The sequence below is a fragment of the Halyomorpha halys genome, unplaced genomic scaffold (assembly GCF_000696795.3).
Source record: "Halyomorpha halys isolate HHAL.00 unplaced genomic scaffold, Hhal_1.1 Scaffold417.1, whole genome shotgun sequence".
Lineage (NCBI taxonomy): Eukaryota > Metazoa > Arthropoda > Insecta > Hemiptera > Pentatomidae > Halyomorpha > Halyomorpha halys.
Window position 1 is genome coordinate 598,123 of NW_027111032.1, and position 17,044 is coordinate 615,166.

The window sequence follows — 17,044 nt, forward strand, 5'->3', positions numbered from 1 at the left end:
ATATAATATAGTTAATTATTATTTGACTGAATGGAATAAACTTACCAGCCACAAGAGGGAAAGATATGGGAGGAAATTACAAAACTAATAGGATTGTGTTAAGTTCAAGAAAATAAAAATTGTTAGAAGAAAAAAGTATAAGATATACGACTTGATAACTTCAACAGTATATTTATTGAAACTTAAAAATAAATAAATCTAAAGTATAAATATTTGGTTACTTTTTTATATGTCATCAGTTACACTCATAAATTCTTTTTACTTCAGTTTTCAAAGTGGAGCAAAATAATCCATAAGTAATAAAATACTGTATTAGACAAATATTTATATTACAACAGCTGACTATATGTACAAAATTTTAATGCTAAAGATCACAACACCTATTTCTAAAAATATTTAATAGGAATGCTGATTTAATGATACATTTCATCAATATACATTAATTATTTAAGTCTTTTATCATAAGCTTTCCTTATTACTTCCCAACTTTACGGTCACATCATAAACCAGTCCTTTCGGGTTCGATAAGTACAAAAGCCAACACTGATGTAACTTTGAAAAAATAATGGCTGGAGGATCACAGTTCATGTAATTATATAAGGTCAATAATAACAGCTACATTATTTAATAACAATTTATAAAAATAAATTTATATAAAAAATAATCTAAAGATAAAAGCAGACATTTTAAAACTTTCTGCTTTCTTTATATATATATGTACAATTTTCATTTAAATAACACTACATTACAACGGGAAGAGAACCTAAAAGAATGAATATTTTTCAAAATCTAACAACAGCAAACTGAAACTTAAAATAAATAATTTTAAAACACACACCACTTCTGGCAAAAAAAAAAAAAAAGCATAAACAATAGCATATAAAAATATCTTCGTTGTCTAAAATTATGTTAAACAGAAGAATGTAGAAATTTCCCAACACTGACGGCAACATGATGCTTTTACGAAATCATTCTTAATCATAACTTATATCAATACGTACAAGTATATTCTTGGCAAGTTATAATTTGGGTATAGTTTAAAATTTAAAGACGAATCTTTCCACTTTGAATTTGTGCAAAAACTTCCTGCGTCAAAGGCTCATAAACTCCTTCAGGACTGTAATAATAAAGTTTATCCCGTATTATTGAGGGGTCAAATCCTTCTTTCTGAAGGTCTAATTTTTTCATTTTAAAAGTACCTGCAAAGTAAGTATATATTAATAAAACAATAAATAAATAAATTAAAAGTATTATGAAATTAAATAACTCTCTTTAGGAAATTAGTATTAACCCAATAAACGCTAAGACCTAATCCAAGAAAAATTTTATATTTTTTCTGTAATTTTGTAATATTAAGGTTCAGTTTAGATAGAAAAAAATTAAAAAAAGAGACAAAATTCAATCAGTCATTGAATAGACCAATGACTGATTGAGGTTATACAAAGAAAATAATCTCAAGTTTAAATTAAACTGCCAAAGCAAGGAAAGCATAATTTATTTATTTAATAAAAAATAATTAAAATATTACAGTACACAATAAAAATAATAACTCTAGGTTTAATTTCCGGTACTAAAAAATCAGATACTTCTAAGGTATTAAAATAGTAACAAAAAACTATATGTTGTTAACCAACATTTCGCCCCACTTTGCAGGGCTGATAAGAATGACAAAGCACTGCAAAATGGGGTAAACGTTGGTTAACAATAGTTTTTGTTACTATTTTGATAACTTTATTGACCGCCACCCGGACTATCTTCCTCCAATATGAAACATATAGTTTGGGAAAGTATTGCGATCAAATAAAATTTTGAACTTAAGTTTTGAATGGAAGTACATGTTTTTAGTATTCTTTTTATTTTATTTATTTATAATTTCCCATTTATGGTACTCTTTTTCTATGAAACCTAGGAGAGTGCTAAAACGAAGCTTTGCATTATTAAAATTTTAGTTAAAAGAAATTCGGCAAATATATTTTGAAAACACTTTGGAGATGATGAGTTAAATGAGGGTGAATTAAATTAAAATAAACCCATTACCAGTAAGTTCCATTTCATTGAGAACGCGGACAAACAGGGGCCGAGCATACGATGGCAGGGACTTCTTCACTCCTTCAGTAAGCTTATTCAAGTCCATGTTATTTTCTTGGTCAACTATCGCTGCCATTCCTGCTCTTCCTTCACTTCCAAAAACCTTAGGGACAATGACATGTGAATAAATTACTTTATTATATTCTTATTTCATATAAAATAAATAAGTGATAAAAAAATAAATAAATAACATAGTGTACTGAAGTTATCAACAAGAACTGTATAGAAAAATCGTTAGGTGACCATATACAGGCTGTGTCCAGACTGAAAATGATGAATCAAAGATCTCAAAAAAAAAAAAAATTCCATATGAAAGTATGTCCGTTAATGCTTTGTTGAAAAGATATTTGTATCCAATGATTATTATTGTCATGAACTATTTAGGTTATAATAAACAAATTAATTTGAGTTCCAAATACTTTATTTATGAAATTTGAACATTAACATTCATATTAAATGTACAAAGTAATCACATTGACCATTAAGAAAGGCTTAAGCAAAGCAACAAGTGCCTGAACAGATATCTGTTATTGTCACACACCAGATCTCTCACACTGTATTTTTTTTTGTTGTTGACATTTAACAAAAGATCAACGCAAGTCTGGTCAATGATTTTAATTTTTTAAGAGTGATAATTAAACTTAAAACAATGCATAAATAATAATACATATTGAGAGCCATTTGCTGTGGCTACTATTGCTCTGAAAGAAAGATGCTGGAGCCTTTCATAATGCTCAAGATAATTATTTTGAACAGTTAATTTAATCAACATTTAATATGAATGTTAATGTCCACATTTCATAAATAAAATAGTTAGAACACATCTTAATTTACTTATTATAACCGAAATAGTACTTAACGTTAACAATCTTTAATGTAAATATATCCTAAACAAAGCATTAACAGCCAGAATAAATAATTTTTTTCTTGTTTTGATATCCTGGACTCATATTTTCAGTCAGAAAACTTAATACTGAAATACCCTATAGAAGTTTAAGATGTGATGGTCCAAGTGGCTTCTAAGGGCCAGTTGCACAAATCTCTGGTAAAACTAAGATTTGTCCAAGAGTTTAGTAAAACTCAGGTAATTTAGCAACTTATTTCTGGTCTAAAGTTTTGTTAACCATGTTACCAAGGTTATCTGAAACTGAGATAACAAACAAATTCAGCAATTCCTATCGCTAATGATAAATTCTTCATCCAATCACTCTAAAAAATGATTTGGTCAAAGACGGAATACTTTTTTTTCATTATTGCATGGATTCTATAGACTAATTCTTTGAAGTCTTCCTCATCCGTCAAATCTTGATAAAATCCGTATTATTGAATATGAAAAGAAACAGAATAACACAATAAACTTTTGCTTTATAACAGATCCAACTGGAACTATAGAAGGTTCCTTGTAAGAAACGTAGATATGCTATAAATCTCAGTTTAACTGGCAATGATTGGCCACTAAAGTTTACCACCAGATTTGAAGGTTAACTTTACTGGTACAATGGATAATTATTGATTTTACCCCAAGATTTAAGAAATCGCAGTTAAAACGATGATGGTGTGAATGGCCCTAAAAAGTTACAATAGTAAGAAAAAAATATTTATTAGAATTTAATGTTTTGACCCAATTTTTTTTATCTTATAAATTTACTTTGTATTTATAAAAAATTTACTGTGTTAATAATTAAAGTTTATTAGAAAAAAAAAAACTTTTTTCAAATTAGTAAATTTTTATTTTTTTTCTTCGTCATATTATCTCTATATCAATTTATTATCTCTTAGCTAATGTCATTCTTTTTATTATACCTAATTATTATAAACACACATTTTCTATCCACTCCTACATCATTTCTCAGTTGTCTATCTGTTGCTAGACAAGAGTTTATAAGCATTTTCTTTTATTTTTCCTTGACCTTCATTTAGTCCCATGATTTATTCATTATCCCGCCATACACTTGCTATATTTCCTCCCTAATTACTTATTTTAGTTTCTGTCTTATCTGTTTTTACTTCTATTAATTAGTTTATTTTTTGGATACACGTGCCTGCTTAGCAACAGTTGGCGGCTGGTGAATGAAAAAAGAGACAATTATATCAAGTGACACAGATTTCTTGGTGCAAAATTATTTTTTAATTTAAAACATTCATCGTACATCAACAGGACCATCAATCAAAACCTCATTGTTTAAATTTGGCATGTCCCTAACCCTCTATAATTTATTCAAAAATAGGTGTTTCTTCCTTTTAATAATTTCAATTAATATTTTTTTTTTACAATAAATAAATATATATAATACAATAAATAAATCTATACCAGATAATTATATTCAAAAATATTTTAGATCCTGGCATTCAGGTGAAGGCATTGAAATCTCTATATTTTATTTAGTATTAATCCAGCTGTACATTTATATTCCCATCATTTATTACTGTAATAGTCATTAATATTTTATTCTATTAATCCATATTCTTGTTTACCCTTTTACTTTTTTTTACAAATTTCTTTTTGCCGTCTTATAAACCTTCTGTAGTTTACAGATTGGTGTTTTGTTTATTTAAGGTTGAACACCTACAATGTGGGAGAAACGTTGTTTTCTAATAAATAGGTTTTTTTTTAACCACCATCTTACCCATTCAACTAGAACTTTATTGTAAAGAATTATCAATATTATGGAAAAACAAACATTAATTTAAATATTAAAACATTAATATACATACCTGTACACCATAAATGACACAATCCTTGTAGTTGACTATGTTACTAACAACACCTTCTACTTCAGAAGTTGAAACATTTTCACCTTTCCACCTTCAAAAATAAATAGAATAACTTCATTGGACAGATTAATAAATCAAATGGAAAATATCTAATTTTTAGAAAGTTCATATATTTAAAAAATAAAAAAATAGTATTTTTTGTTTATGGAAGTAAGTATAATATGGACTGTTAATTCTCTAATGATTGTTAGTTGATACAACGATAATATTATATTTTGCGTATAGCAGGAACAAGGACAACTAAGAAGAATCTTTTGTATGGAAAGTGGAAAAACAGGAAAGAACCATTTCACATAAACAGGTGAAATATGAAAAAGATGGTCAGGGTTGTGGTCAAAAAAGACCAAAATAGTCTTCAACTATTTGTTGTCTGACATTTCGCCCCACTTTGCAGGGCTTTATTAGGGCTGTTCAAGACGATAGATTAAATATACATTGACAATAAATAATTAGTATAGTATATAATAGTATTTTTTTTTTTTTATCGCAACTCTGACCATTTTTTTCATACTTTAGATTATACAGTCAACTATATATATATATATATATATATGTATGTATATATATACATATATATATAGGTGAAATATACACACTTAGATTAGCAAGAAAAATAGAAAGTGTGAAGTGTTGTAATATTTCAACGTTTCAGTTTTTTTTAAAAAAAAATATATCATACATGGATAATGTTAGAAAGGTGGAAAAAAAGATGAAAAATAAAAAATTCCATTCTCTGAATTATTGAAATTCATCATTTATTGAAAATTAACACTTTATGAACAAATTAAAAAACAAAATCAATAAAGTGTAGTCACTTCAAAAATTTAGAAAATGGAACTTTTAGTTTTTGTATTTATTTTAACATTTTACAATATACATATGAAAAAATAAAATTTGTGTCAAATTATTGGTACTGTATCTATAGATGAAACTAAGCAATTATTGGGTGATAGAATGTATCAACATAGAAATGAAACAAGAAATAAAGAAAAGGAACCCAATAAAACAGCACTAGTGCAGCACGCAGCTAAAAACCAACACAAATATGATTTTGATAACACCATAATTGTACATAAAGAAAACAATATGTTCAAAAGAAAAATACTTGAGTCAATTTACATATATCAGAACATCAATTATACAGAAAATTTTAAAACAGATACAAGGAATTTGAACCAACATTATGCAGAGATTTTAAGTAAAATAAATTTATGAAAAATATGGGTAAAATTTTATGTTACTATTTATAATTAATTTTAATAATAAAATAAATAAAAATTTAGACCACAATGCAATTCAAAATAAATTAATTATAAGCCTAACCTGAGTGTATGGAAGGTTAAAAATAGTTTGTTTATATGATAGTTGAGTGTTGAATAAAAATTAAAAGCTTTAAACATTAATGAAATTGTGACAAAATAGGTAACTAGACATAAGCTTATTAACAATTAATATGATTCCCTATTAATTTATTGTTTCATACAATAATTTGACTTGAAATTAATGACCTGAGCAGAATAGCCTGCAAAACTTTTTAAATAATTGGATGTGAGGTGAAAATTTATATTTAAGGTATGCTAAATTATTAATAATAATGTTGTTGTTAAAATTGTTACAAATGAATGTATAATAAAAGCTGTTAATTGTTAGATTGTCCATGAGGATGGCCGAAACGTTGGACTGTTGATGACATAATAAAGCATTAAGACTTAACATAGATACCAATTGATCAAGAAATTGAAAAGATTATATATTAAACAAATAAAATTTATGTCAAATTATTGGTACTATATCTCAGAAATAATAAATCAAAAAAAGAGTATGTTATCTTAGAAAAACTAAGATCTTATTTTCTTCTTTTTTATTATTTTTTTTTTTTTTTGTACCAGAGTATATGTCATTCTGGTATGTTTAACTATTTATTAATTTATGGCTTTCTTCAGGTTTAATACAACCAGCAAATGAGCCGAATTAAAAACAAAAATGTGAAAGCATAATAGAAACTACTACCCAATTAGTGCCTCCTTTATCCAGACTGAAAATATATATTATTTATGATGAATAAACTAAGACTTTTTTTTTTTTTTTCAGAATAACTAGTCTATTTCACAATATCTTCTTTCAACAGAAGAAAGGTAAAAGTGGTTTAAGAAGATTTTAAGTGTTAATATAAGTAATGTTTAAAAAAAAAAATTTAGTAGGAAGGATAAAAAATTCAAATAAATAGAACATCATAGAAAAAATATTATTGCAATTAAAGTATGATATAATGTAGTTTTAAGTACCTGAACGTGTCACCGGTTCTATCTTTGAAGTATAAATAACCAAATTCATCAGCAACAACAATATCACCTAAAAATAAAAAGTATATTAATAATCCACTAATTAAATAAATATTTCTATCTACTTTAGTAAATTGTAAATTTCTTAGTTAATTTTATTTTGATCATCAACAAAACTAACACTTTAATGACTTTTATAATCATTTATATTTGTACTAAACAAAATAAGTGTGTTGAAAGTTATAAAAAAAAAACAAACAAAAAGTGACAATTTTTCAAATAAGAATTTTTAGGCTATTTACCTGTAGTTGATCCAATTTTACAATCTAGTTGGCCAAAAATTGTAAATATTATTAATTTACTAATAACACAAATCGACAACAAAAAATTTTATTTAATAATTTTGGTTGACTTTTATATTTTGTGATGTACTGCAACAAAAAATACACACTGTTTGATGATCGTCGATTCACTATGGGTAATTAATAAGAATAATTCAAATAGTAAATAAGTGGAGAAGATAGGAGTGAGGTCAGAAAATGTGCTGACCGGTAAAAAAAGTGTCGAGTTTAGCCAACAGCCAATTATCTCTGCCCCAAGCTCCCCGATGAAGACCTGAAACTCAGGTCAAAACGGTGGCACGAATAAATTTTTTTTTTAGTCTAAATTAACCCATCGGTGAAGATAATTATTACATCCTGAATCAATTTGAAATAAAGGAGTTATTATTTTTTTTTTGTAATCAAGTAAATTGGTATATAGTTAACACTACTTCTCAAGTTTCAAGTCTACTTTCATAAATATATAAATTATTTTAACTTGATTTCAAATTCAATTTGAAGGTCTCAGAAAATTGTACACAATTGACTAGTCAAATTCTAGCTAACATCGTTTAATGTAAAACTGATTTTACTCCCAATATAATTTGATACTTTGATTTTCACAACTATAGTATAAAATTTAAAAATGTATTTATTAATCTATACGATTATTTCTGGGAATCTTTGTAACTTTTTTTTTTAGCCCTGTTGAAGACCTTTAAAGTGTGGCGAAACGTTGGCTCACATTAAATAGTTTAATTACTATTTCAGTTTTTTTTTTTATCGCACCCGGACCACATCTTCCTTTTTTATATTTATTGAAATAATTGTTATAGTTCTACAATATTTTACTCTAGAGCACATTATGTTGATCTTATGTATAGTAAGCACATATTTAGGTGATTGAATGTTCTGTGATAATAACTTTCTCAAAGAGTGACAGCACACCATAAAGCAAAGATGGTGGAAATTTAAGGAGAATAAAAAAAAAAATCATTGTTTTATCTTTAATGATCTTGAAATTTTCAATGATAAAGTACCAAAGAACAATGGGAGGAATGGCACTGAAATCGATGGCAACTGACAGAAAACCATGAAGCATCTCTAAATATTTTGCACGATGGTTCGGAAAACGAAACACCATGCTTTCAAGTTAGAGGATGTATGAGGAAAAATGAAGTAAGTAAATATAATCCATTCATTAATTGAGCTAAATAAAAAAATTATGTAGCAATAATAAATAAATTTTATAATGAGTGTTTTAAATTAATTTTTGAAAATTATAGGAGAAAAAAGTTCCTTAGAAGAACTTAATACCTCAAGAGAGTCTTCAGTCACTTATCTATTTTAACTAGTACAAAACAAACTACAATACCATGCTGAAATAAAATACTTTGATAACTATAGCATCCATGAATGTTGAAAATGTTTTCAAATTACTTCCAGATTAATAATTCATAAAACAAGAAAACAAAACGAAGAAACTACAATATAAAATAAGAAAGCTTCATCTACTCCAGGTCATTGTAATTCAGTGCACTTAACAAGCATTTCAAGATAAAATAACCTTCTTTAATTCTACAACTCAATAGTTTCAATATAAGACGAGACCATGTGCAATGTGTACTCCAACCTTTTACAAAAAATCCATAATTCTTCATGCACACCAAATTATGGATGTGCTCAGCTACTAAACTCAATATGTTACTACCTATATCTTTAGAAGAACTGTGTGTAGATTCCATTTTCTCCATATTTCTAGTTGATTAGAAAAATTGTTTAAATTAATACAAATGGCAACCAAAAAAGAAAAAATACTACAATCTTAGTATGTAAATATGAAATTTAATGATAAAAAAAAACATACAGGCAACAAACAAATAACATTCACTAAAGAAAATTTAATCATTGATAAAAAAATAATAAAGTGCCTAAGAAAGGGAATAATTATTGAAACCTGTTCCAAAAAGGGCCAATATATTTACAGAAACTCTCAAAATATTCTTAATGTCAATTCAATCAAAAAATAAGCAGTAATTATGAGTACATGTAAATTACTATCAATAAAATATCCACAACCCAAATCCTATGTTCAACATGTTTTTATATTGGGTTGTCAAATAAGTTCGTAGCGTTTTTAAATATTTCAATTTAATCCTGTATGTGTTTATAAAATCATGCATACTTGGTCAATAACGTTTACATATTCTAAAAAAGGATTAGTTAAGGTGCTTTTATACATCGGTTTCAACTGAGATTGCTTATCTTCAAGTGGTATTATGCTTGCTCAAAATGGAAGAGAAAGGAAATTCATTTTCATTGTTTAATAATTTTTTATTTCCGAAAAGGAAAATCTGCTGCACAGATGGTTAACAAAATTTGCAGTGTGTATGGTGATAATGCCTTAGGAGAAAGCACCATAAGTGGTTTGCTCGGTTTAGAACTGGAATTTTGACTTTGAAGATGCAAAGCGCTCGAGTTGTCCTTCAACTGTTGATGACCAAATTCAAGCATTGGTCACAGACACCCTCACTCTATGACACGGGATATCGGAGTAAATCTTAACATATCTCATGCAAGTGTCTCAAATCATTTGGAGGCTGCGGGATATGTTTCTCGAAGATATATATGGGTTCCTCACAATTTGACGGAAAACAATTTATTGGACCACATATCCATAAGCGATTCCCTCCTGAAACACAATGTTAATGATCCATTTTTAAAGAAGTTGATAACTAGGGATGAAAAGTGGCTCCTGTACAATAATAATATTGTAGGGAAAAAGTCCTGGGGAAAACGAAGTGACCCGCCGTTAACGACTCCAAAAACAGGATTACATCCAAAAAAAGTTATGCTGTGCATTTGGTGGGATTGGAAAGGTATCCTTCATTTTGAGCTTCTCCCGCCCAACCAGACCATCAATTCTGCATTATACTGTTCCCAGTTAATACCATTAAAGGCAGCGGTTAAGCAAAAGCGCTACAAACTTATTTCACAACCTGATACATCAAATTTATATAACAAGCAATTATAACTAATTGCTTGGTTACAGATATCTTTAACCCTCCACCAATTAAAAAACTTTGATGTCAAAGAGTATTGGACATATAACTGAGTATTATCTTATTGATACAACTTGGCCAAATATTTTTTCAATTTCGAACCTAGCCTAGAAGGCTTCACACGGATTTTGTGTTTCTCCTTCAGACCTCTTAAATACAATTCTTAGTTTAAATACTCAAGCTCAACATTTCTGAGTAATTTTTCTATATTTTATTAATTAAAAATTTAACAATCTTTCCAATTTTGGTGGGTGGTATGCTCTTATTTCTTTTCATCTGAGTCCTGGGCACTAGATGCTCCCAAAAATGTTTCTAGGTCATCTCTCAAATGGCCTGCGACTACTGGAGTTTTAAAAAGGGGATGAGACAAGGGATGATGTAGAAATTGCAGTATACAGACAATCAAATGTAATAACCCTTTGATGTGAATGGACATGATCACCTGCCTCAGTTAAGAGAGTAGGGATAATGTGGATGTTCATAAATGGTTTCATATTAAAGTGTAATAAATTAAATGGGAAAATCTGAAGAAATTTAAGGTGTAATACGATGTTTGAAATTATGGCTATTTAACATCAATTTCTTATGAATTTTAAAATTTAAATTACAAAACAGAATTCAGGAACTAGCCGATTCAGGATATGAGATAAACAGAAAAATATTTGAAAGAGATTTTTTTGATGTCTCATTTACACCTACTAATTTATGGGGGGGACATATATTTTCATCAAAACACAACTATGAGAACCAATAAAGGGATATGATCATCAAAACATTTGAAATTATTAAAAAATTTAACAAAGTAAAAAAATAGTGCTTCTCCTTTAAACGAGCCATAGAAAATTACCTGAAATGAAAGCTGAATCACCCCTTTTGAACACGTCTCTCACTACTTTCTTCTCTGACTCCTTTTCGTTGACGTAACCCAAATATGTCCTTGCTGGGTTGTTAGGATTGATTTTTCCAACAAAAACGCCAGGTTCGTCTTGAATAAATTGAAAAGATTAATAAAGAATTAAACTATGGCTTATAAATAAAAATTATAACCATCATTAAGTAAAGGAAAAATCATTTTGATAATGTTAAAAGAAATTAAAATTAAATATATACATATATTTTATAAATAAACTTTGCAGGCAAAAGTCTAAGAAATTTAAAAAAAATTATGACTAAATAATTTAGTTATCTGTTCAGGCAGGAAGCAGTTCTCTATTAAGATTTAAAGTTTATCATTCATGAATATCTATTGATAAACAGTGAAGAAAATAGATCATATAAAAATGGTTAGATAAAAGTTCAAGAAAAGAGACAAGAATGATGTTTTTATCATCAATTAATATTTTTATATTGTAAGAAAAACTTTGCCGAGTGGTGGTCAAACAAAGGTATAAAATAGTACAAAATAGTGTTCAATGTTAATCAATGTTTTCCCCCACTTTGGAGGGCTTCATCTCTAAATGAAAACAAGATACAAATATTGTAAAAACTGACAAGAAAAGTAAAGAAATCATACAAAAAATATTTAAAAAAGAAAATAGACAGCTAAAAAAAGAGACAGAAAGCCATGAAATTATAAATAAAAAGGAATTTACAATTAATAATATTACAGTCACGTTTTAATTGTAAATATAGAACTAAATTAATAATAATTAGAATCAAATATAGTAAAAAGGTAGATATAGTACAGATAAACAGATAGGTGAAGTAAATGTAGCAAAGGTAAGGTACGGTGTACTTTCCTATTCATCTATATTTATAAATCCTTAACTTATGTTTTCTGTCTTGTTTTTTATAAAAAAATATTTTTAAAAATAATTTCTTACTTTCTTTCCATATGAAATCTAATTTTTCATGTCATTTCTTACATTGCTTGTATTTTGTTTTCACTTAACTCTGACGAAGCCCTGGTGGCCAAAGTGGAGAGAAACGTTGGTTAACATTAAATAGTTTTAAAGTAAATCAAATGGTATACTTGTTAAGTCTCAACACTCTTTGTTACATCAACAGTCCAATGTTTTGGCCATCCTCAGGGACAATCCTAAATATAAATTTACACCTCACATCTAAATTTAAAAATATTTTGCAGACTATTCTGCCCAGGTCATTAATTACGAGTGATATAACCCTCTTTTGTCACAATTTCATTAATTTTTAAAACTTTTAATTTTAGATCAACTTACACTATCAACTATCATATAAACAAACAAAAGTTTGTTTATATGATAGTTGATCAAAAATGAAAAGTTTTAAAATAGATAATAATAATACAAAATAGGGTAATTTGATTGGTAATTAATGACCTGGGCAGAATAGCCTACAAACATTTTTAAATTTGGATGTGAAGTGAGAATTTATATTGAAGATTGTCCTTGAGGATGGCCGAATTGGCCAAAACGTTGGACTGTTGATGACATAATAAAGAGTGTTGAGACTTAACATGGATATCAATTGATCAAGAAATTAAAAGATCATATATTAAACAAATAAAATTTATGTCAAATTATTGGTACTATATCTCAGAAATAATAAATCAAAAAAAGAGTATGTTATCTTAGAAAAACTAAGATCTCATTTTCTTCTTCTTTATAATTTTTTTTTTTTGTACCAGAGTATATGCCATTCTGGTATGTTTAACTATTTATTAATTTATGGCTTTCTTCAGGTTTAATACAACCAGCAAATGAGCCGAATTAAAAACAAAAATGTGAAAGCATAATAGAAACTACTACCCAATTAGTGTCTCCTTTAACCAGATAGAAAAAAAAAATATAAATACATACATATTATTTATGATGCATAAATTAAGACTTTTTTTTCAGAATAACTAGTCTACTTCACAATATCTTCTTTCAACAGAAGAAAGGTAAAAGTGGTTTAAGATGATTTTAAATAGATTAGTAATTAATGACCTGGGCAGAATAGCCTGCAAACCTTTATTTTATAATAAAATTTATTAAAAAATATCATTAAAATTTATTTGATTAAAAATAAATACCAGTCTCAAGAAATTGAAAAGGTTACATATAAATAATTTTTTATTACTATTTTGTACCTTCATTGACCACTACCCTGACGATCTAACAATAATTATATTTTCATAATTTCATAAAACATAACTGGCACTCAATAACTCAATTAGAGTCTGTACAATAACTTTTTTATAAGTTTTCAGAACTTAAACATTAAAATATAACATTGTGATAATGATGACTAAACAATGTTAAGGCCGTCCATGGCATTAGGTAGTTAAGGTGCAAGTCTTAGCAGCCTGAAAAAAGTTAGAATAGGTCACCTCTAGATAATACCCTTGTATGTCAGAAATGATGAGGAAGGTGGTAAAAAAAAAAAAAAAAAAATGACTAAACAAAAATGTTTTTCAAACTGTATATAAATCTGTTAAAACACAGTCTAATCATTTTTAATTTTGTTTTAGAAATGTAATACTCTTAACTTATGGCAATCAATTTAGCAATATTAATATATTTAGGTTTCATTTATTACCTGCTTTACACACAATGCAAAGTCCATTTGCATCTCTTATTGGTTCACCGCTAGCTTGATCAACTTTGATGATGGATATCGGATATACCTGAGGAAGGATACGAGAAACGAAACCAATGGCTCCCACTGTGTTGTCGACATTAGCTAAATAAATATAAATATATTAAGATTAGTATGAAATATTTTTCTGAAATGGTAATTTAAATAGTAGATACGTTTAACAGTAAATTTACATAATTTTCAACAAAAATATTTATTATATATAAAATTATTAAAAGTTCTCATAATCTTTTATTTTATTTATTATTTTAAAAATTATGAATTTAATATAAAGACATCACAAGAACAGAAAAATAGTATTCATGTATATGAAACTAATAATTTGTAACTTTGATGAATAAATAACTAAATTGAAAATAGTAACTTTTTAAGACAGCAGTTTCAAATTTTATTTAATGAAGAGAAATCTTATAATATCCAATATTGATATCTAGTTATCAATTTTGTTTCTGGTTTAGCCATTTATACAAGTAAACTCCTAAAATACAGGAGTGGACTTAACTTATGTTTGTTACAAGTAGAGTTAACCATTTATTCACAGAGATATATAAATAAAAATATAGATAGGTGAACATTAAAAAGAATCTATCTGCATACCGATATTTGCATTGCCTTCAGTAGCTCCATAAAACTCTACAACTTTGGGAATGGTAAATCGTTCGATGAACTCATTCCAGATTTGTGGCCTAAGACCGTTACCGAAAACCATTCTAAGTTTATGCTGAGTATCAGTTGGTTTTTTGGGCGTAGCTAGCAAGTACCGACACATTTCACCAATATATTGGGAAATCTGAAAACAAAAAAAAATTAAAATAAAATCAACCAGAATAATTAAGAAAACCATAATTTTAATGGATAAATTGAACATATCAAATGAACTAGCTTCTTATTAAAATTTAAATTATAATAAACACCTTCACAAACGACTAACCTGGAATCCTCACACAAGACTGAAAAGACAGGAAACTGCACGCAGATTCCGACTATTACAGCACTTACTAGATAAACGGTCTAAACTTCCAACTCATTACAAAAGACTGATCTACATGACAATAATAAGGCCCATCTGGACATACAGAGTTGAGCTTTGGGGCACCACTAAACCTTTGAATTCCTCTCGTATCCAATCCTTACAATCCAAAATCCTTCATAAAATCCTAAATGCTCTTTATTTTGTTACTAATAAAACCATCCATAAAGACATAAATGTTCCTTATGTAACCGATCTAGCCCGAATCCGATATCATTCCTTCCATTATAAACTCCCTAACCACCCAAACCCACTAGTTTATAACCTTGCTTCCATTCCTGGCAATCCTCCGAGGCGCCTGAAAAGAAGATGGCCTCGTGACCTTATATTGTAAAATGTTTTTAGAGTTCTACTACTGGGTAGTTTCTCTACATGCTGTATCATATCATTATGATCAAATTTACTTGTATTTTTTTTATACAGTTGTAAATATCAATAAATAAATAAATTATAATATGTGTTTATTGTTGATTGTGATTCAATTTGTTGCTCGCAGTGGAGTAGTAATAAACGTGTGTTGTGTTGACGTTTTGGCCTTCATCAGGGCTGTAAACAAAACAAGATAACAACCATAACATATAAAAAAAAAAAAAACAAAAAAAAAAAAACAGTTCAACAAGAATTTAATAAGAATTCGGACACTAAAGAAGAAAATATCAAAAATAAAACATTACCTTATGTAAATAATGAAAATTAAAATAATGAGAAATGAGCAAAAGTAAACAATATACTTGATATAATGAGGAGCATGAAAATATGAATGGTTTTTGTTTTTTAATTTTTCATTATGTTATGGTTGATATCTGCTCGGGAAATAATATTATTATTAAATCTAATATACTAAATTTAATCAAGTAATAGGAAATATCAGTGTTTTTTTCTCTCACAGAATATTGTTGTTTGTTTTCAGGCACGATAGACCGTGAAGTTCTAAGGCCTCACATGATGTACTAAGAAAATACATCGCATGTCTCTTGATGAGGTATTCATAGGGTGGGTTCATCACCTCCCACACCTATTTTTGTGAAAGCCACCCATTGGCTAATGGGCCTCACAAATGCCCGGGAGGAAGCTGCAAGTGACTATTGTGAAATTATTTGCTTGAAAAAATCCCGGGTATAGCCGGGCTCGAACTCGCAACCTTTGGGTTGGTAGACAAGGGCGTTACCACGCTGCCACCGTCACCCCCCTCACAGAATATTAAACTACATTTATTTCATAATATAAATCATTATTTAGAAGGCCATGTTAATTGAAATAATAAGATTTTCAATTACCGTGCAATTATATTTTGAAATATCTTGAAAATAAGAAGATGCTGAAAACTTCTTCCTTATAACAATTGTTGCACCATACACAATAGCTTGACCTATACACATAGCTCCTCCAGCAGTGTGGTAAAGTGGAAGTGGAGTGTAGAAGATATCGCTTTTCTTAAACCAAGCTTGGTAAGATATAGCTCCAGCCAGGAAAAAGTACCTAAAAAATAAATCATATAGATATATTAGGTTGTATGATTCACAGAATTATAAGTTTGACTAATTTAAATAAGAGGTAAGTTGTTTTAACATACATTTATAATCCTAATAGAAGCAATTAATCAGTAAATTTACTTCCACTTGAAATCCAGACTCCTAGATATACTTCCTTAAACCTGTGGAATGCGCGCCTGTGAGGTCCTCATAGTTACCGTTTATTACCTCCCACCAGTAACTTGCTTTTGTTTGCAGAACAAGGACACTCGAGCTCTGCCTCCATTAGCCTTTACTTCAACTGGCAATGTTCACCAAACCAACATTGTCAACCAAATTATTGAACTGTTCCAAAGTGAATTTTTGATTGTGTGTTCTACACGGTTATTAATCTCCCTTAATAATAATTAATAAATAATATTAACCACACGGTTAATAATCTCTCTTTTTTTTA

The 17,044-nt window shown here is 28.1% G+C and overlaps 1 protein-coding gene across 1 annotated transcript in view; it reads right to left on the reverse strand.

Moving 5' to 3' along the window:
* Positions 1 to 424: 424 nt before the first annotated feature.
* The window catches only part of Fatp1 (Fatty acid transport protein 1), a 230,682-nt gene continuing 214,062 nt past the window's right edge, over positions 425 to 17,044 (reverse strand). Inside the window, exons 6-13 of the mRNA XM_014423360.2 lie at positions 16,396 to 16,597; positions 14,686 to 14,878; positions 14,029 to 14,172; positions 11,375 to 11,512; positions 7,149 to 7,215; positions 4,804 to 4,894; positions 2,038 to 2,191; positions 425 to 1,199 (exon numbers count right to left, since the gene is read on the reverse strand). Of these exons, the coding sequence (XP_014278846.1) occupies positions 1,045 to 1,199; positions 2,038 to 2,191; positions 4,804 to 4,894; positions 7,149 to 7,215; positions 11,375 to 11,512; positions 14,029 to 14,172; positions 14,686 to 14,878; positions 16,396 to 16,597 (1,144 nt within the window). The 3' untranslated portion in view covers positions 425 to 1,044. The remainder of the gene's footprint in view (positions 1,200 to 2,037; positions 2,192 to 4,803; positions 4,895 to 7,148; positions 7,216 to 11,374; positions 11,513 to 14,028; positions 14,173 to 14,685; positions 14,879 to 16,395; positions 16,598 to 17,044) is intronic.